Source organism: Cuculus canorus, chromosome 3 (assembly GCF_017976375.1).
Source record: "Cuculus canorus isolate bCucCan1 chromosome 3, bCucCan1.pri, whole genome shotgun sequence".
Taxonomy (NCBI): Eukaryota; Metazoa; Chordata; class Aves; order Cuculiformes; family Cuculidae; genus Cuculus; species Cuculus canorus.
Window position 1 is genome coordinate 118,711,343 of NC_071403.1, and position 20,461 is coordinate 118,731,803.

The 20,461-nt window shown below is 42.8% G+C and overlaps 1 protein-coding gene across 2 annotated transcripts; it reads left to right on the forward strand.

The window, feature by feature from the left end:
* Positions 1-1,769: 1,769 nt before the first annotated feature.
* Positions 1,770-19,806, forward strand: UBXN2A (UBX domain protein 2A). 2 transcript variants are annotated; one of them, XM_054062159.1, is made up of 7 exons: positions 1,770-2,023; positions 4,855-4,908; positions 6,362-6,497; positions 8,280-8,389; positions 9,951-10,091; positions 14,944-15,108; positions 18,280-19,806. In XM_054062159.1, exons 2-7 carry the CDS (start codon positions 4,868-4,870, stop codon positions 18,566-18,568), a joined length of 882 nt encoding a protein of 293 aa, XP_053918134.1. In that variant the 5' UTR covers positions 1,770-2,023; positions 4,855-4,867; the 3' UTR covers positions 18,569-19,806. The 2 variants fall into 2 exon arrangements, with proteins under 2 accessions (XP_053918134.1, XP_053918135.1); XM_054062160.1 differs by lacking the exon at positions 1,770-2,023 and adding an exon at positions 4,292-4,520.
* The last annotated feature ends 655 nt before the right edge of the window (positions 19,807-20,461 follow it).

Here is a 20,461-nt window from a genome sequence, read left to right on the forward strand (position 1 = left end):
TTCCCTCTGGTCCTGTCCTTGGTAGCCAGGGAGAAGAGCTCAGCGCCTCCTTCTCTGCCTCCCCTTGGGAGGAAGCAGTTCTTTCTATTAAGGAACAAAAAGCTCTCAGAAACTGGTGTGTGTGAGTTTACAGATGGCAAAAGGTCATCACACTTGGCAGTGAGATGTTATTGATTCCAAAGATCATACTCTTCACCTCAAGTCTGGCATTACTTGGCATTAGGTGGATAAAGGGTATGTAGTGATAGGACAAGGGGGGATGGCTTTAAATTGGAACAGGGAAGATTTAGATTAGACATTGGGAAGAAATCCTTCACAATGAGGGTGGTGAGGCCCTGGCCCAGGTTGCCCAGGGAAGCTGTGGCTGCCCCATCCCTGGAGGTGTCTAGGGCCAGGGTGGATGGGGGTTTGGGCAGCCTGATCCAGTGGGAGGTGTCCCTGCCCCTGGCAGGGGGTGGAACCGGATGATCATAGAATCATAGAATGATTTGGGTTAGAAGGAACCTTAAATAAAGGCAATGTGTACCTGTGCTGTTAGAAATATGTAGATGTTCTTTGACAAAGTTGTACAGTAATGCTCAAAAAAGCCTGTGCTAAGAGAGCCAGTTCCTCCCAGAACTCCTCCTATGCTTGCTGGATCCCCCCACTTTGCTCTAGAACTCGTTCTTCACAAAGTGTTGTCTGTATCTTCTGCATTTGCGCTGTTAAAAAAGTCACATGAAATCCATTTGCCCAGCAGTGTCTTTTGTTTAACACCTGAACCACAGCTCCTTTACAGAACCAGAGAATAATAGAATGGTTTGGGTTGGAAGGGACCTCAAAGCCCCTCCAGTCCCACCCCCTGACAGGGGCAGGGACACCTCCCACTGGATCAGGCTCCTCCAAGCCCCATCCAACCTGGCCTGGAACCCCTCCAGGGATGGGGCAGCCACAGCTTCCCTGGGCAACCTGGACTGGGGCCTCACCACCCTCAGCGGGAAGAGTTTCTTCAAGTGTCCAGAATCAGGTGTCCAGAGGAGGCCACAAAGTTGGTGAAGGGTTTGGAGGGGAAGCCATACAAGGAGCAGCTGAACTCACTCAGCCTGTTCAGCCTGGAGGGGTCTGAGGGGGGGACCAGAAGCATTTGGACAATGCCCTCAGCCCCACAGTGTGAATGTTCCGGTGTCCTGTGCAGGGACAGGAGTTGGACTGGATGGTCCTTGTGGGTCCCTTCCAACAAGGGTCATTCAGGGATGCCCTGCTGGACCTGCTCACAGCCCAGCCCTGCGAGTCCCCTCCAGCTCAGGTCATTCTGTGATTCTCACATCCTCACTGGGAGCCACGCGTGACCGAGCCCAGCTGCCCTCGGAGCCACGCCCCTTTGCTGAAGCCACGCCCCTTCAAAGACCACGCCCCCACAGGCATTGTCACCACACCCTGCGTCTTAAGCCACGCCCACCACAAACAAGGCCACGCCCCCATAATGGGCCACGCCCCCGTCCGGAGCCGCAAGGGGCCCTGCCCTCACACTTAAGCCACGCCCCTCGATTAGACCACGCCCCCGCTGTTGAAGCCACGACCCCTCCCATATACCACGCCCCCCCACAGCCGTCTAAGCTCTGCCCCGCCCCGGGGCTGAAACCACTCCGTCACGATAGGCCACGCCCCCTTACCCATAGACCACGCCTCTCCGCCATACACGCCCACGTCCTACCCCGCCCCCGTGGGCGAAGACACGCCCCCATGCCAGACCACGCCCCTACTCCTTGAAGCCCCGCCCCCGCGCGACCATAGCGGCGGAAGCCACCTCCCTCGGGCCCTCCCACCGTGGCTCGCGCGGCTCCTCCTGGGGCGCTTCGAGGAGGGCATTCCCGGGCCCGTGAGTGCCGGTGGGGTTAGAGCCGCTCCCTCGGCTCCCACCGCGGCTGGGGCCTGGCTGCGCGGCCGTCCCGAGGCGGCAGGGCGGGCTGGGACCTTCCCGGGTGCGGCTCGATGCTTGGCTTGGCGTCTGGCTGGCGCCCGCCCTTGCGCTTCGGCCCCTGCGGTGAGGAGAGGCCGGGGGGGCGGTCTGAGGGGGAGGAGGGGCCGGGCAGACCTTAGAGCAGCTCCCGGTGCTGAAAGGAGCTCCAGGAAAGCTGGGGAGGGGCTTTATCCAAAGGCATGGAGTGGCAGGACGAGGGGCAATGGCTTTAAATTGGAAGGGGGAAGAGTTAGATTAGACATAAGGAAGAAAGTCTTCACGCTGAGGGTGGGAAGCCCCTGGCCCAGGCTGCCCAGGGAAGCTGTGGCTGCCCCATCCCTGGAGGGGTTCTAGGCCAGGTTGGATGGGGCTTGGAGCAGCCTGGGCCAGTGGGAGGTGTCCCTGCCCATGGCAGAGGGCTGGAATTAGGTGATCTTTAAGGTCCCTTCCAAACCATTCTGTGATTCGGTTCTACGATTCTTGTTTCATGGTCAGGTGGTGCCGTGCGGTTCTCAGTCATCGTTTCTGCATGGTGCAGTGAGAGGCTGCACGGTGAAGTTCCCGACTTCAGAAGTTTGTTTTCTGACGAAGTTCATAAGCCGGGCTTTCCCGGGGCAGGTGGATGTATATGCTTGCTTGAGTATCTCTGTCCTTCAGAGCAAGGAAAGCATCAAAGACATTCACTGTTTTGGGTTTTGTGTGTTAAAATAACGGGATGTGTGGGCTCAGCAATACTGAGCACGCAAATATTCACTGAACTGGCATGTCTGTAATGGTGTAAGTGAGAGGTGGTTGTTTCCTTTCTGGTAAATGCCAGGCGTGTCCCACTGCAGTTACCAGGTGGAGCTGTCAGGGGTTGCTGGCAGCTCCAGCTTCTTCCTCTGTATAAATTTCCAGAGGTGGAAGTTCAGTTCGGTGCTGCTTCTTATGACAGACACAAAAAATGTGTACCAAAACTCTTAAAGTGATGCCAAGGAATGTCTGTCAGAAGTTGGTGGGAGAGCTTGATTGTGCTCCTTGGGCTGGCTTGCTGAGCTAAAGTGCTGGCAGTACAGCCTAATTCCTGTCTCCTAATGGTTTTTTTGATCCTAATATACATCCATAGGCTGATTTCTTTACCTTGGTATATTAACACAAACGTTTTCTCTAAGCATAATTGCTGTTGTACTTTAGAAAGCGCAGTGACTTTCACAGCTGACCAGTTTTGAATGCTATTCAGGAACATTTGAGGGCACCTTAATGCAGCAAAAGAATTAGTTTGAAGAGCTGCTTCGCTGTGTCTGTCTTTTTAACGGTGCTGATGGCAAGTCAGATAGAATCAACAAAAGCAGATGGCTGGAGGTGGCTCTTGTTGCCTTGGGGAGCAGATTATCTAATAGTGAAAGATTAGAAGATAAGCACATTAACACGAACCACAAAAAATTACTTTGTGCTAAAGCTTAATTTGGGAGAAGTTTGGAAAATTATATTTTTTTAAGCTATACTTCCCTGGTACTGAAAGTTCTGGTTTTCCAAGTGTGGGTACAGAGTTCCAAGTACAGCAATCAGATATGCTTATAAGGTCATAGCGTGCCAGCAGATGCTTGTTCTGATATGTACAGTGCTCTGGCAGAACACTTGTGAGGTTAAATTAAAAAAAAAAAAGACTGTACCACATGTCAAAGGTACATTAAGCATAATTGTTTGACCCAGTGCATAACAGAACTGGTTAAATTGAAGGCTGCCATAGAAATGCCTCACAAGGATTTAACTTTCGAGATGGAAGAATACCACTTCCAGCCTGCTGAGGAATGTGGATTAGTATTGTTGCCTGCTAATCTTTCCATCTTGTTGTTAGATGTCAAGACCATTTCAAATTTGTTTTAGTCTTGCTGTGCATAGCAATCTTTCAGGAGTGTGATGGCTGTCACTGCGTAGTTTGACATGCTCTAAAAGCACTGCACAATATCATGAGTTAGTCCCAAACATGCCAGGAGCACAAAATCATCTGTATAACTTGTACCAATCATAGAATCATAGAATGGTTTGGGTTGGAAGGGACCTTAAAGATCAGCCAGTTCCAGCTCCCCTGCAATCTTCAGGAGTGACTCTTCAAACACAGTTGCAACTTAAAATTTGTTTTATCTTGGGGGCTTGTCTGATTTTAGAGTGAATTTATTTTTTAAGGGTGTTTTTGTGAGGGATCTCTTAACTTTCTGTAACTTTTTCAGAGAGCTCAGAGTGAGTCTAATGGGATCAGTATGGCATTCTTCTTTTATGTGCACTTGACAGGCTAATCCTGTAGTATATTTAGAACTTGCAGATCCAGGATTTTCCTTCAGCTAAGTGGTAGAGCAGAAATGATAATTCACGGTTTCTGGGATGCCGCACCAATGTGTTGCAGTATGGTAGGAAGAGGAACCTGAGAAATCTTGCACCTTTCAATACTGCGCACTGTTAAGGTGAAGGTCATTAGAATTCCTGCAGTGGCAGTGCAGTTTTTCTGCACCTGCCTTGTAGCATCGTGGAAAATCAGGGGAGTTTAAATCGTGCTGCTCAGAAAAGGAATGTGAAATTCTTTCCTGGCTTAGCATAAGTAGAGGTATGTTTTTTTCGATTAATATAATTATCATAGAATTTATTTTGTACGTTTATGAAAAAGTAATCTTCCTTTTGAACATCCGAAATGGATGCATGGTTCACATGGCATTAAAGAACTGCAGGAAAACAAAGAACCATCTGGAGACTTGGTGGGAGGTAGGCTGAGGTTTCTGGTTATTTTTTACTTTCAATGCAGGTGAAACTATGAAGAATGTTTCAGGTACAAAGGGCAGCAAATTGTGTTTGAGCATTTTGTCTGGGTTTCTGTGGGGTTTTTTTGCTGTAGTTTTTGTATAGTGTTGGGTTTTTTTACCCTCTCTTCTTTTCATAATCAGGTGAAGCACCAGAATGAGAGGCATGGACAGTATCAAAATGGTAAAGAAAGAATGGTAGGTGCCAGTTCCCCCCTCCTCCTTTTCCCTTCTTCCTTTCCTTTTGCTGTTTGTGTGTCCTGTCATGACTTTTCAAACTTTATGTTAAATTTTAAAATTTATTTTATTTCTGTATCCCCCTGCTCCACATAAACCAAAGTTTTTTAAAAATTATATATTGTTTTGCTGAAAGGCTTTTTAAATACATGGATTGTTTCGTAGATGCAAGAAGCTATGTAAATATATTTATTTAAAATGGAAATGCAGCCTTACAAATTGCTAACTCACTGTGCACCTCTGGATTTGATACAGAGGTGTTTGGTTTTCCCATTATGTTTCCAAGGTAAAGCACAGTGAATACCTAGAGTAACCCTTCAAGTTTCTTTTTGTTCTATTAGGAAACTGAAATGGGAACAGCATACTTTTGAAATTTCTTCTTTAATGTTGTTGGGTTTTTCTTTTGTTTAAAGATATGACTATGTAGGGATTCTTAGTGTTGCATAGATGCACTGCAAACAGTTCCTTTTATGCAAATTTACCTAATTACCATTCCAGCAAGCATTGCTACTCTTGAATTCCATGCAGAGTTTTATGTAAAACTGGTTATTTTTCCAGAGCTGGGCTTTTTTTTTTTTTTTTCTGAATTGCTTAAAATAGAGTTTTCTGAGTCTCCAGTAGGAATAACTCCTGCAATGTTTATCAAAAGCTGCATAATCCTCTTACTATGCAAAGAACCTAAAATGAAAGAGAATTGTTCATTCAGGTTGCATATTTCTGCAGTTTGATTGGTGAAAATCCAGCAGAAGCACCTGTCACATAAACAGTGGTCTGTAAAACGATGCAGTTGATGCATCTTTTTTAATAATCTGGCACTCTCCACAGTACTAACGTCTTTTATTTTATTTCTTCAGTGTGCTGAAGTGGCATTGAGTCACTTGTTCTCGAGTTTCTCTGATATACTTTCAAAGACAGTGATGGTTGTTCTGTGATCGTGCTGTGCATTGGGAGGTTCACATGGAGGTGGTGGGGTAAATCCTAACGCAATTTTCTTGTATGTGTTTTTTAAAGCTTATGGCAAAGGAGGTCACCCAAGCCTGTATTGTGGAAATGCTTTAAGGGAGGCCTGTGTGCAGTTAAATACTTGATGGTCTGAATTAGAAGTATGAATCATCTAACTTGTATTCCTTGCTCTGATATCAATTTTAGAAGCTTCTGCATAGATAAATTCACCTCTTCTATTGTTGTTCTATAGCTTGTTCTTCTGAAGTGCAAATAGTACCAGTTAGGGATTCATAAGCAGCTTCTAGAAGAAGCACAACACAAAGCTGACCGGGTGGTTTGTAACAACCAAGTAATCTGGGAGCAGGGGAGCACAGCTTTTACATCTTTTGGTAATGAAGTTCTACGGTAGTTGCTTGTCTTATAATGTGTTGTCTGAGGCCTCACTTCTAGTTATATCTTTGTTCTTCAGGGTGTGTAAATCAGGAACTAGTGATCAGATTTTGCATGGTACAGAACAAAGCTGTGACTACTTGGTAGATAACCTTTTTGAAGAAGCTCAGAAGATTGGTGCTATCTGTATGCCCCCAACTACAGTCAAGAACCAGGTAGGTGGTGAAATAAAAAATACCCATATTTAACATAAAAGCACTTCAGGAGTACTCTGGAAAACAAATACATGAAGTCCGGTAGTCTTAACCAGTAATCTGTAAATAAATGCACATCGAATTCATACAGTCTCCTATCTCTTGGTCAGGCAGGCCTGAGCATCTGGCACCTACTTTTTTATAGACATTGTAGTGTTATTCTAGGACTCACGCTGGTGTTGCCTAATGCACTTCAGCTTTATTAGTAAGGAGAGTGGGTGATCATGAGGTGCAAGGAGTGCCAAGTACTGTTACGTAAGAAGTTGTTTAAAGAGTTGCAGCATTTTCATGCAGAGGCGTAGCCCAGTTTTTTTCATTACTGTTCTCTGTATAGTGGTGGGATGGTTAGTATAGGATCGTATCTCTGTAATTCTGTTCTTTTCATATTTTTCCCTTACCCCACAAAGATTACGAAGCGGATGGAGAAAAGGCAATGTAGAACAAAGACATTGGGGAGAAATTTGGAGTGGGCGTTGCGGGAAATGATGTTCATGGATCCCCAACTGTGTCTAGGAGAAAAGAAGTGTCAGGAATAAAACCTTAAATTGCAGTTCTAAATGCTGTTCCACAGCAGTACTCGTGTCAGTGTCTAAATGAGAAGTTGATGTGGATTAATTAGTCCATGTTAAACTTGCATACTGATTCACTGTAGAGGAACCTTCCCATGGTGGAAACTTTTTCCATATGCATGGGTGCCATGAGACACAGGACTTGATAAAGAAATCTAATCTTGCTGAGTGCTCTGTACCTTTTTGACAGATTATCCAACCGAAAGAGAAGGAATTTTTTTCAGCCGTTTGCACATGCTGTGTATTTAGGTACCAGGCATTTTCTAACAAGTTGAACTGAGGAAAAAGGGAAAATTGTCAAGTACTATCAAGCCTAGTTCAAACTAATTTCCAGCTGAGATGAATTCTGCTTTTGTACATGCTTCAAATACTCCACATGCAGTGAAGTACCTGTCAAGACAACATTATTTCAGGGATCAGACCTTGGATGACCGTATGCTTCCTGAAGTGGTTTGATGCATAAATAGCAAAATGCAATCCCAAATATCTCCATGTTAAAGTTGGAGAGATTTTGGTGAATGGTGTGAAGGCTAAAAGCTGAAGTGGTGGCTGTTCTCTAACAAGATTAATGAATAACTGAGTATTTACTTTTTCATGCCCCTAATGCCAAGCTTTTGAATATACCCAGGAATACTGGGGTAGCATAAACATATGACTGTCAAAAAGTAAATTTTCTTATACTTGCTGCATTTCCCCGAGTGAAAGGAAGGCATTTTCTCAATGTTTTACTTTCAGAAAGTCCTCCTGAATGATCAGAACAAGGCTTTACCCTAACAAATCCCCAGCTGGACTATTCTGGTAGTTGTTGTTCAACACCAGGCATGTGTGCTTGTGCTCTCAAATTAGCTCTTGAAGTGCTGCAGCTGGCTGGGATCTTCCAGCTCTTCTTTTTTTTTTTTTCCTCCTGCTGAATTGACAGAGTATTCTTGATCTAGGAAAGCAAAATGATTGGGGGAAGGTTTATTCCTAACCCCGATTGACACAAGATACTTTGAAATGTCACTTACCCCTTGCAGTTGCTCTGCGTTTTGGCACAGGGCCGAAACAGATTATATTGAGCCTTCTCTCATTATTTTTAGTCCATGCAGTGGATGATTTAACGTCATAAGGTACTGTGGGTATACCAAGCTGGTTTTACATCAGTGTTATAATGAGAATTGTTCTTACTTTATAGTCTGATGTAATCGTTAAACTCTGGAAAAACGGGTTTACAGTAAACGATGGTGAACTTAGGAGCTACAGTGATGTTGCAAACCAGCAGTTCTTGGACTCCATTAAAAAAGGGTGAGTTTTATGTTCTTAGTCAGGCTCTGTTAATGTGCTTTTGATAGCACTTAGCTTATGCTATCAATTTTTTACATAGCTGCTTGGCTTTGCTGCACTGCAGTAGCCCTGTAGGAACGTGGGCCACTGTCTGTCTCAGTACCCGCAGTGCTAATGGCTATTTTAACATCAACAGGTTTAATGTAGCTTCAGTTGCGGTAGTTGTACCGTTGCTGATGAAGTAGATAAAAGCAAATGTTGGTAGAGGGTACAGCAGGTGCAGAATTAAATAAAGAATAAATCAGAGTCCCATTAAGAGCTACTGATCAAATGATACTTTGACTAATGAACTCAATGCACAAGTGGTTGAGCATTTCTGGTTTTGTGGGTTTTGTTTTCTTTTTATTGATGAAAAGCCTTAAACGGGCACAGGTGCTCCACAGAACGTCAAGGAACTGGTCAGTCCTAAATTTCAGATGCTTTTCCTTGTAGAAACATGCCATTTCAGTCATTTGTGTGTGTATAGCAATCTTACTTTTATCTCCCATTATTGAACATTAGCATGCTATCCTGATTTCTGCCACTGTTTGTAGTGTTGCTTTTAAAAAGCAGGTTGACGATACAAACCAATGCGATTTTGAGCCTGTCTTTTCCTCGCTCCATACAAATGGAGAAGAGAATATAATTTTATGGAGAATATAATTTAATAACTCCTTTTTCAAGTATGTGAAATTACTAAACCATTGTATTTTCTGCCTTTTCCATACTTCACTGGCCCATCAAAAATACTAATGTTACACAGTTTCTGCTCTGAGGCCGTCATCTCTGTTAGCTGTAGTAACGACTAACGGCATTGCTTAATGCTGTTTGCTTTCTTTGTATGCACGCATCAAAAGTTTGCCACCTTTTTTCCACCATTTGCTTGGAAAAATGCTAATTACAAGATGGTTCCTGCATAATTGTTGATAGTACAGAAGCACTTAGTACAGCCCTTGTGCCAGCTGAGCCCCACTGCCCAAAAATATCATGTCTGCGTTAGAGCTCACAGACAAAGGCATTGTTGTGCTCTGCTTACTGCAAATAAAGCATTACCAAGGTGATGTTACTGCACTAAAGAGTGTAGCTATTATTGACGATCTAATTTTTAGAAGCTGAGATTCATGCTTATTTGCAATGAAACACTTTATGTCTAAACTCAGTTCTTTAAAAGCCAATTGTCTTTTTTCTTCTTGTTTTACTATGGGGATAAAACCTTTTGCAGCAATATATGGCAATACTGAGCTTCTGATATATCGTGTGCTTTGGAGTGATAACTGCTGAGTAAATTTGAACATCATTCACAGCAACTTGCGTGAGGATGTCTTATTTATTGTTCACTTTCTAGTTAATTTGCAGTTCAGGAACTTGAAGTTGGTTGTGTCGCACGCTTAACGTAACTCCTAGTAAATGCTTGTGAAGTTGTTATTGCAAAGCATCATCCTTGAAAGGATAAACATAGAACAGATGTTAATCATTAATCTATTCTGTGTACTGAAAACAGCGTAGTAGTTCTTTTTCTGACATGTTTTTTTTTTTCCTTAAGGGAACTGCCTTTTGAGCTACGAAGAGTTTTTGATAAGGAGGAGGTAGATGTGAAAGTGGAAGATAAAAAAGATAAAGTGTATTTGTCATCGAAAAAGCCAGTGTTTCATCCTTTTTCTGGACACGGTTACAGATTAGGAAGGTGAGTAGTCTGCCACCATCTATGATTCAGTAGCTGAAGTGAACTAAACCTGTGGTAAAGGATCTCATAATTCAGGTTGAAAATGACCTCTGCAGTTTTCTAATCCAACCTTCTGCTTGAAGCAGGGTCAGCTGTCGGAATAGATGAGATTGCTCAGACTTTTCTGCAGTTGGGTCTTAAAATTCTGCAAGAACAGAAGCTGCACAGCCTGCCTCAGTGCTGGACTGCCTTCATATGAAAGAAATTTTCCTTTATATCCAGTTTGAACATCTCTTGTTTCAATTCATGTCCACCATGAAGAGCCTAGCTCCCTCCTTCTGATGACCTATACACCCTGGCAAGCTGCTGTTAGGTGTCCCCATGACACCCTCCTTCCTGTCCTGGTGAGGCTGAACAAGCCTCTCCGCTTTCTCCTCACAGGGTGAATGCTCCAGTTTGTGACCATCTTGGTGGCCCTTGGTGAAACTTCCTCCAGTTTATAGTCATCTTGCTTTTAGTTCGAGTTCCAAATCTGAATGCAGTATTTAGGTGCATCTGAGTACTGGGTGGGGGCATAATCAGATCCCACAAACTTGTGGCTGTGTTCCTGTTAATACAGCCACGATACTATTGACTTTCTTTGCTCAAGGTCTCAACGTTAGCAGAATTTCCTGTCTGAAAGGCTGTCACTCTTCAGTGCTGTCACTTAAGAGAAAAGCATCTGGCTCAGAGCTGTCTGTTCAGTACTTTCTGTCACGGGAGGGTAGTATGACAATCCCATAAAGGGGACTGAAGAAGTAAGAGCTTATTTTGCATTCCCTTAAAATTATTCAGTATTTAACCATGAGTTTATTGCAGTAAGATGTTTTAGCGTGTTGCAATGATCCTCTTTCCTTTGCTCTGTGACTCTCTTGCTGTTGGGGAGGGCCAGGCACTACTGCCAGTGCTAAAACTGGACTTGGTTTATAACCATGCAGTGTTGTATTTTGTAAGGCCGTTGTAGAGGGGCAGGGCAGTTCCTGTGTTTGATCTTGCTGACTTTTGCTTACTCCTGCCACACTATCTGCTTCACTTATCCCTCTTGTCTAAGACTCGCGTGCCTACAAAAGCAGATTTCAGCCTGTAGAAGGGAACATATTCAGTGATCGGGAGCCTAGAGGAAGCATTCACGGGTGGGACTGTTCAGTGACCTGCTGACTGGGGTTAGTGGACTGTGGTGATACCTTAGGTGAACAGCTTGTTTTGATTAAGTGGAAAGGGATTGCTGCTAAGGCCCAGTGCTTGTGTTGAGAGGAAGCATGACCTGGGCAGGAATGGATAAGGCAGGAGAAGAAGGTAATGGTGAACAGAGTAGGAGACTGGTAAGGGTAAAGAGTGAGTGGTTCCAGACTGCCTCAGAGAAGCAAGTATCTGTTTCATCAGTTTGATCTGTTTCTGTAGCACAGTCCATTCAGCTGCTACACGCTTGAGTAGATACGGTCAATAGGGAAAATTGTCCCTTGAGAGATTGATGAGCTGCTGCAGGTCTTGCTTTTTGTAGCACTGAAATCCTGAGTAAATGGGTCAAGAACCTAACCCTGTTTTATATACAAGTAGACCTGCTTATAGCAAAAGCAAAAAGATTCAGTGTGCTGGGTTTCTGCTGCTAACCAGTGCTAAGTGGTAGGTTGTTCAATTGCTTGTCATGCTCTGTCATGCCTATGGCAAGCGATGATCTTGATTCCCAGTAGGCGAGTTAGGCTCTGGAAATGTACTATTCTGTGAATTCCAGTTGACTGGTCTTGCATGTTGAGGCATCCTACAACTATCCTCCAACTTCCTCAGCTTTTTTTTTTTTTTTTCATTATGGACTGGACAAAATGCTTTTTTTTTTTTTTTAACTCCTGCTCTTGTTAGTCTGTTCAGTTCTCTGCTATCAGAGCCTTCTCTTTAGAGACAAGTAAATATTTTTGCTGATGTTTGAAATACGAGCACTAAGTGCTCTTACTCCTTAAACTAATGCTCACTTCTCATGTTAATGAATGTTCAATGTATATGCTACTCTTTCAGCAGAAAAGCTTTGTGGGGAAGTAATAACGCTGCTTGAGACCTCTAACAAGTTTTATTCTATAGACCTGCCTTTCCACAGTGCCTTTGTGTGCTCAATCAGAAATGAGAGGAAAATGACTGAACGGTTTACTTCAGCTTGTGACCTAGCTAAGCTTGTGCTTATCAAATAAGTATTTTATGATAGTCTACAGTTTTTCTGCCAGTGTTCCCAGGTGGATGGAACACTGTGTGGTGGGTGAACTGTTACGAATCAGTCTGTTGGCTGTCTCTTTAAAATTTTTGTTGGAGGAAAAATGGAGGAAGTAGAAATTGCATGTTTGTTGGTATAACTCATCTGAGTTTGATTATCTCCCTTTTTGCACAGGAGAAACAAATAAGACTTACCAGCCTTTCCCAGAATGCTTTATGAACCTATCTAACTAATGGGTGTATTTGGTTTTGTCTAGGCCTGTTCAGCTGTGTTTTATAGTTTGGGACTGTAACAAGATTTGCAACTACACTTTTCCATTACGCTTATCGATGCATTTTAAAGACTGCCTCAGAAGCATGCTAATCAAACTATTGACTGAAATCCCTCGTAGCAAAGCGGGCTTACTCTATAACCTCATTAGGGTAAAACATTGTGTGTCAAGCTTCTTAACCATTAGTCAGGGTAGGGCTTGATACCTAACCCTTGGGCTTTTTCTTTTCAGAAAACTGACAGGAGGCTCTTAGGTCTCTTCGATCTTTGGTTTACATCTTCTTTTGATAATCTTACAAAAGGAATAAGCCTTTAAAATGGGTGATAATGCTTTGCTCTTAGGCTAATAAGATATTTCGATTCTTGATTTGTGGCTTTAGTCAAAGCTCCCACCGCTAGATGGCTTTATCTGTCAGTGCTACAAGAGCAAAGTTATTAAGTATAGAAATGCTTTAAACCCTGGTGAATATAGATCTAACTTTCTCATGCAGCTTAGCTTAATGTGTTGGTTTCAGTTTCATGCGTGCTTGCTATTAAAAGAATCATCAATGCCTACCACAAATTCTGAGATGTGGCTGTGAGGGAAGTTGGTTTGAGAATGGCGCAGAAATCTTTGTCCGTGTGAGACAGCTGTCTGAATTACAGCTGTGACTGATGGGCTAAAATGTGGTTCAGGCTAAACCAGATACCCGGCAGCTGTGTGGTTGACTGCATCGCCAGCTTCAGGGGTGCTGGAGCCAGCTAGCTCACACACAGATGCCTGTACTTCAGTGTCTGAACCTCAAACCAAACCCCACAGCAAAAAGTAATCATTGCTGGACTGCAGTGTGACTTGGCCTTTTTGTAGTTTTGCTCTGCTTCTTGTTGGTGTTCAAGCTTTTTTCCACATCTGGAGGGCAATTAGGGTTTCTTTTGTATGGAGGTCAAGCATGAACAAAAGCTGGATGTAAGATAAGTAAATCAGTAGAGGCAGGTGGGTGATAGTAAATCACCTGTACTTGGAGTACCAGGATGCTTTACAGGTGTGCTTCTTGGAATCTGTTGGTCCCAAGTGCTTGAGCTTCAGCTGATTTCTTTGCAGTGCAAAGCAGTCAGTTCTGTGCCTTTCGTCTGCCTCTGGTTGCCGCAAACATTTCTTAGCACATGCTTGGGAATGAGGTTCCTTGATTCTTCTGATAGCCTGGAGGTTAGAGCACTTAACTAGGCAGTGGGTGATAAAAGTTTTTTGAATACCTCAAACTGAGAAGGACTTGAGCCCAAGACTCTAACTTTGTTAGCTTGACTCTATGAAAGTCATTAATATATTCATCTTTGTTTTAATAATAAATTAGCTGTGACTTTTCTGCTTTATGGTTAAACACATGTACAAGAACGTAAGGATGGGGTTTGTCTGTGAAGCAGACATAGCGGTGTTAAGACTGTGACTCTAGAGAAACAGTAACTCAGCCATTTTCTGTCCAAAGAGAAAGCTGTTCCACAAACCACCATGAAAGGTTCATGCAGTCAGTGACCACAGCTGAGCTCAGAGAAGAAATGGTAACTCCGTAAATCACTGCTATTGCTTTGCAAGCAAACATCTGGTTATACTCAAGTGAGCTGAAGATGTGCCCTTGTATCAGGCCTCATGATGACTTAAACAGTGCGTGCTGAACAAGCTTAGTCCTGACAGAAGCACTAAGCTCTAGATATTTCTTCAGAATCAACAGTTTTGCCAATAATATATTTTTTGTTAAGACTATGCACTTGGACTGATATCTCTGCATTCTGTCAAGTCATTTTCTGGATCTTTACTCTTATGGTAGGGTCAGTTGTTGAAAGTGCCTTAAGAAAGAACAAAAATTCAGGTGCTGGGTTTTCACATTAAGTCAATTCCTCAGATAAATGAGTAATGCTTCTAAGCTGAAATAGATGATGCTGGAGTATAAATCAAGGCTGACGACGTTCAGTTAAATTGAATTACTTTAATCACGTTATGGTGAAAATTAACATTGAGTATGTAAATTCAGTGCTCAAGCCCCTTAATTTCACCTGTGTGATTAGAGTACAAAAAAATGCATGAGGAATCTTGAGACTGTTTCATCTCTCGTATCCATATTTAATCCTTTGATGTTTAAGTTCTCTTCCATCTTGTAAAAATATTTAGCGTGAGCAAACTGAAATTCTTCAGCATGTTGAAGTCTTCATGATAAAGTATTTGCATGTCGTTAAAAATATAAGCTGATGTTTGTTAGTGTTCCTGTACTTCTTAAAACAGAAAAATAGTCAGTGCCCCCTAAAGCAGGGCAGAAAGCTCCAGCAGCGGAGGGAGGTTCAAGCTTACAGACCTATACAGAAGGTATAACCTTACACGGCTTTTCTTTTCAGTGCTACTCCGAGAATAATCTCTAAAGTAAGAGATGATCATCAGGGAGCTGACAACAAGAGACGCCTGCCTTTAGTACCTCTAAATGATTTGGAGCCTATCACTAATATCCAGATCTGGTTAGCTGATGGGGAAAGAATAATTCAGAAATTCAATGTTTCACACAGGTAAGATTTCTTTTAGCACTATTTGCATCTGAACTGTTTGTCCTACGCCTGTATGCATAAGTAGTTTCTAATTTCTGTCAGTTGTCTACCTCTTCAACTCACTTAACATCGGACTGTGGTCCTGCTCTATCTAGAACACATGCTTTCAAATTTTTTGAGAAATGGATCATCTTTTAGCTGATGAGAGGGGAGCAGAAGAGGAATGAGAACTTGTGTTAATGGTCAGCACAAAACTGAGCATAAATGAAAGTTTGAGGAAACTAGGAGTTCTTTGAAGGTCAGTGGAAGCTGAGGTGTATGTATTGCTTGTTATTAGAGGAAACGGCTTTTAGAATGACCTATCACAAAATTACTACATCTGGCGGAAATTGCTTAGTCAAAAAACCTGCTAGTTATTGGGTCTAGACAGTGCCACAGGTGGAAGCTGTGACATGGGAGTTGAGCCAGAGGAGCCCCCTGGGAGGGCCAGTCTGGGTGTTGGGCAGGGGCAGTTCTTCTCCCGCATGCCTGCCCTGTCAGCATGGGCCGAATAGAATGCATCCAGTGTGTTTAATTCTTAAGTAGTAAAATTTGCAGTTCCTGAAGAGGCTTATAAATGGAATAAGAGTGGAAGGTGTCAGCACAGCGTATGTACACAGGAGCTCTGAGAAAGCAGGATTGTTTAAATTGTAGAACTATTGTCTTAGTCAAATTGGTAACTTGAGAAATGACTCCAGTACTACACAGTGGCATTATATGGAAAGGATCTGTTGCCTGTGCTTCTCTTTGAAGCAATTGAAAGTGGTCACAGATTTAATACAACCCAGGCTGCAGTCAAGATAAACTGTATATGTCTTTGTGACTGGTCAGAAGAAAAGCTCAGCAGTTGAGGGTTTGTGCTTAGGGATATGATTTAATAGTGGACAGGTATGGTTGGGCTTGGTAATTACAAAGGTGTTTTCCAGTCTAGTGATTCTGTGATTCTATGACTGTAATTTTTTTCTTTAACTTGTACTATTACTGTTAGTGGCCTGAGATATGAACTGCAATGCTATTGTGATGTACTGCTGAAGAGTCAATCCCTATTGTAAGTATAAATACTTCATTGGAGGGCTTAATTCCTTAATTATTCTAGGCTTCACACGTTTAAGTATATTTAGAAGCATTTTCTCTTCATGGTAAATAGCAGCTTGAACAGCTGCGAAGTGCTTTTGGAGGAAAAAAAAATCTGAGAAGCAGAATGATGCGATGCTCTTTTTGGTGTAGTTTGCAATAAATATTCTATCTTAACATATCCTCTTGCCAGCGTGTTTGTGCTGTATACAGTATGTGTATAATAAGAAATAGGGGGGAAAACCTTTTAGAGTACATCATCTTACTTGTGATCGTATGTATAGCAGCACTCCTTTCAGTGAAGAAGCTGAAAACAGCCAACTATCTGTTAATCAAACAGGTAAATTACCTGTAGCATGTGTGTTGCAGTGCCTGGGTAAACTGGCGACTTTTACCCTTTGGCAGATAGAATATGTGCCACAGTAACTGCTGCTTCTCATGTGGCTTGGTCACTGATGAAGTGACGGCACTGGAGCACAAGCGCAGGTAGCATTGCAGTGTTGCAGTGTGGGGAATCGAGGAGACATGAGGGTGAAGCAGCTAGGAGAGCTCTGCTGTCAGAATAGCACCCATAGCTCTATGTTCAATTATGTCCCTTCTTGAGCCATTACTTAGCATGACCTTGGCGCATCAGCTATGCTGGAAAGGGATTTGTTCATCCTAAAGCAGAGAGCTGGTGGCTCATCACCTGAGTTGCTCTGGGGTCTAAATGAACTTTGATGTAGTGCATGTAGACACCTGTAAATGTCCAACCAAAAAATGTATTCCTGCTTGAGGTTTTGCAGGCCCTGGGCTTCTAAGACTGAGCACTGCCTCTTAATTGAGGCTTGCGTGCACAAGAATTAGATGCTAGCTCTATCTGTCCTAGTAAGTATGGCTAAGGCATGAAAATTTGGTCATCTGTGCTGCTAAACTGTTAGGATGGCTTTCCCCCATGACAGCTAGCACTTTCTCAAATAACATCTGGTCTTGATTCAGATGTTAGCTCAGGTCACGGACTGTCCCCAGGAGGCAATAAACCCCACAGGGAAGAGGAAGGATGAGCTTAATAATTTGCCAGTAGACAGTGTCTACCAGTGTCTCAGGATCAGAGAATATGAATTGACACTATATTTATTTTCCTGGTATAGATCATGGAATCATAGGATGGTTTGGGTTGGAAGGGACCTTAAAGATTATCCGGTTCTAACCCCTCCTGCCATAGGCAGGGGCATCTCACTGGTTGCTCAAAGCCTCATTCAACCTGGCCTTGAATACCTTCAGGGGTGGGGAAGCCACAACTTCTCTGGGCAACCTATGCCAATGCCTCACCACCACCTCCACAGTAAAGAATTTCTTCCTAATATCTCATCTAGATCTCCCCTCTTTTATCTTAAAACTGTTCCACCTCGTCCTATCACTGCACTCCTTGATAAAGAGCCCCTCCTCAACTTTACTGTAGGCCCCCTGTAAGAAATATCATCTTCATTTTCTAATCAGATTGGTCAATCCTAATTCTTGCACAGCAAAACCTCTGTCTTGCTAACTCATTGCAAGATTCTTCACACCTTAACAGGCAACTTGAATCTGTAATGAGTTCACTGCTGCGCTTGCTTTGATAGGAGACTATATTTGGTCCTAGTTAACTCATAAGCTATCCAGACAATTTTTGCAACATCTTTTTCATCATTATTATTATTATTATTATTATTATTATGCTACACGTGCCACACACTAGAGGCATCTTTATTCTAGCACTTGGCTACAGAAACCACAGGTAAGAGCTCCACCAGCTGGTTAGGAAATGGTAGGGTTGTGTAACTACCATCTGAGGCATAATGGGAGCATTTGAGTGCTCAGAGTAAGATACTCATCCCTTTTCCCTCAGGACTGCTCTCAAAGCATGCAAACCTTGTTCTTTGCCTCCTAAGTGGATCAGGCACTTCAGGATACCACCCAATCTATATTCCTCCATTTCTGTGCCATCAGCTATTACGTGAAGCGAGTGTCTCACTCTGTCCTTATGGTGGCTGTGTTGTGCATGTTGTCTGTGTTGGGATTGGAGTGCTCTAATGCTGCGTTTTCTTTTTATCTTCTCAGAATAAGCCATGTCAGAGACTTCATAACAAAATATCAAGGGTCGGCGGGAAGTGTTCCCTTCACACTGACTACTTCGCTGCCGTTTCAAGAGCTGCGAGACGAGACACTCACACTAGCAGAAGCGAAGTTGCAAAACGCTGTTGTTGTTCAGAGACTACGGAAAACAACTGAACCTTTCAGACTCTTGGTGATAAAAGCGCCTGACAATGACTACAAAACTGCTGCTACACCTAATGGACAGCTCAAGAATGAACAAAAAACCGCTCTCAAAAGTACAAGATCAAATTAGCTCTTAAATGGCCAAAAGCCACATACAGGTGGAACTAGAGAAAACCAAAAATGCGACCAGCAATATCTGGATGCACTCCCATCCTCACATACTTTGCTCTTAGAGAGCAATATGTGCGTTGTGCTATCATTTGCTGAAATAGAAGTATTTGCAAGTAAACTTGGTGGTCAGAGCTGGGCTATATAGCGTAGCAGAGGTATCTGTACATCAGGTTATCCTTAGAATTCCCTTAGGTAGAAAGCTGCGTAGTTCTTTAATGAGTGTATTTAGACGGAACAGTTCTCTAAGACTTAATTACTACTGATAGCACCTTTTAAGGAGAAGTAGTATTTATTTTTGCACTTTGGACTAAAGTGAAACTGAACTAATTGGTTTCACTTACATTTTGGTGTAAGCTGCAGCAGTTTGCATTCTTCTCACCATAGCTTTAAGACAACAAATGCTACAGGGAAGCTCACGTTTGAACTCTTAACCAACTTGAAAATCTTCAGTGTCAGTATCTTCAGGATTTAACTTTTATCTCAAGATTTGCAGTGTAATGTTCTATCAGGTCTTCGCATGGTGGTAGGTGCAAGTGTGAGAAGATAGAAATGAGGTGGTCTGGTGCATACTGCATATGAAGTGCCTCAAAGTAAGCTCTGCAGGAATTATTACCAGTGGTTGAAGTGGTTTCTGCCTCTTCTGTGCTGCTACAGGCATCTTACAGATAGGGTGATATTAAACTACCTAGCTCATTAGGACAGGGATTGCGACTTTAGGCCTTGTCACACGAACTTCAGCTTTTCTGGAGATTACCATCCCGGAACAGTGGCATAGAGAGACACGGTTGTTTTTATACTGTGTATCTGCCTCTGTCCTGAAGTGGCCAGCTGGCTGAGGCGCTAATTGCACGTAGCAAAGTTTCAAAAATGTTGAAAATCTTTATTTTAAAAATGAGGTTTCTTCCTCGCCCCTCCATTTCCCTTCAGATATTTTATTTTTATGTTCATGTACTTGAGACATAAAATTTGTAGCCAACTATTCCATGTTCTGCTAAAGGAGAAACCAACGTAAAGACTAAATCTTTGGTACTGTGTTTGTGAGGTTGCCTGTGGGTTTGTGAATGAAACTAGAGTCTCTAGATTAAAGACTTATCCTGGGGCCTTCGGTGACTTCTGAAAAGTTTGTGCTACCTGTGCAAATGGGTGATTGTTTGGGTTGTATTTTGCAAGATTGAATTAAAGATGGATTTGGGATTTCCTGGTTTTGTTCTAAATAGAAAATTACTCAATTGGAGTGACTTGAATTCCATCAGAAAGTCGTGCTACTTCAGGCTAGGGGTGTGCTTACTTTATTCCCAGGGATGTAAGGTTGTTTGGCTTCAGCATCTCTCCTGGTATGCTTGATGGCAGCAAGATGAGAGTCAAGTGCACAAATATTTATTCAATGCATTCAGAAAGAAAATCTCTGAAAACTATGCAGTTAACTGTTTTCAGTGCTATAAACTCGATGTGCTACTGTCTCACTCTGGTTTACGTAGCAAATACTATAACTAAATTTTCTTTGCTTTTGCACTGACTCCTCTAGTATATGAAAAGCCTTCCAGCTCTCCAGTATTAGGAAGAAATGCGCAGACAAATCCACTAGTGAAACTTAAGAGGCAAGTCACTTATGGGCACAGACCCAACCCTCAGTTTGCAGAGCTCCCCAAACAGTGAATTTTATCACTTGATGCTTTTGAATTTGTCTTAATGTAAACCTGAGTATTAGAAAACCACACGTGCTTGATTGTAAGCTCTGTTCTTGTCTAAAAGGTGGGAGAAACGTACTGTTCCTGCATCTGCAACACAGAAATTCAAAGAAATAATTAGTGTAAGATTGATTGAAATTAAAGGGGAGGGAGTGACAAATTTG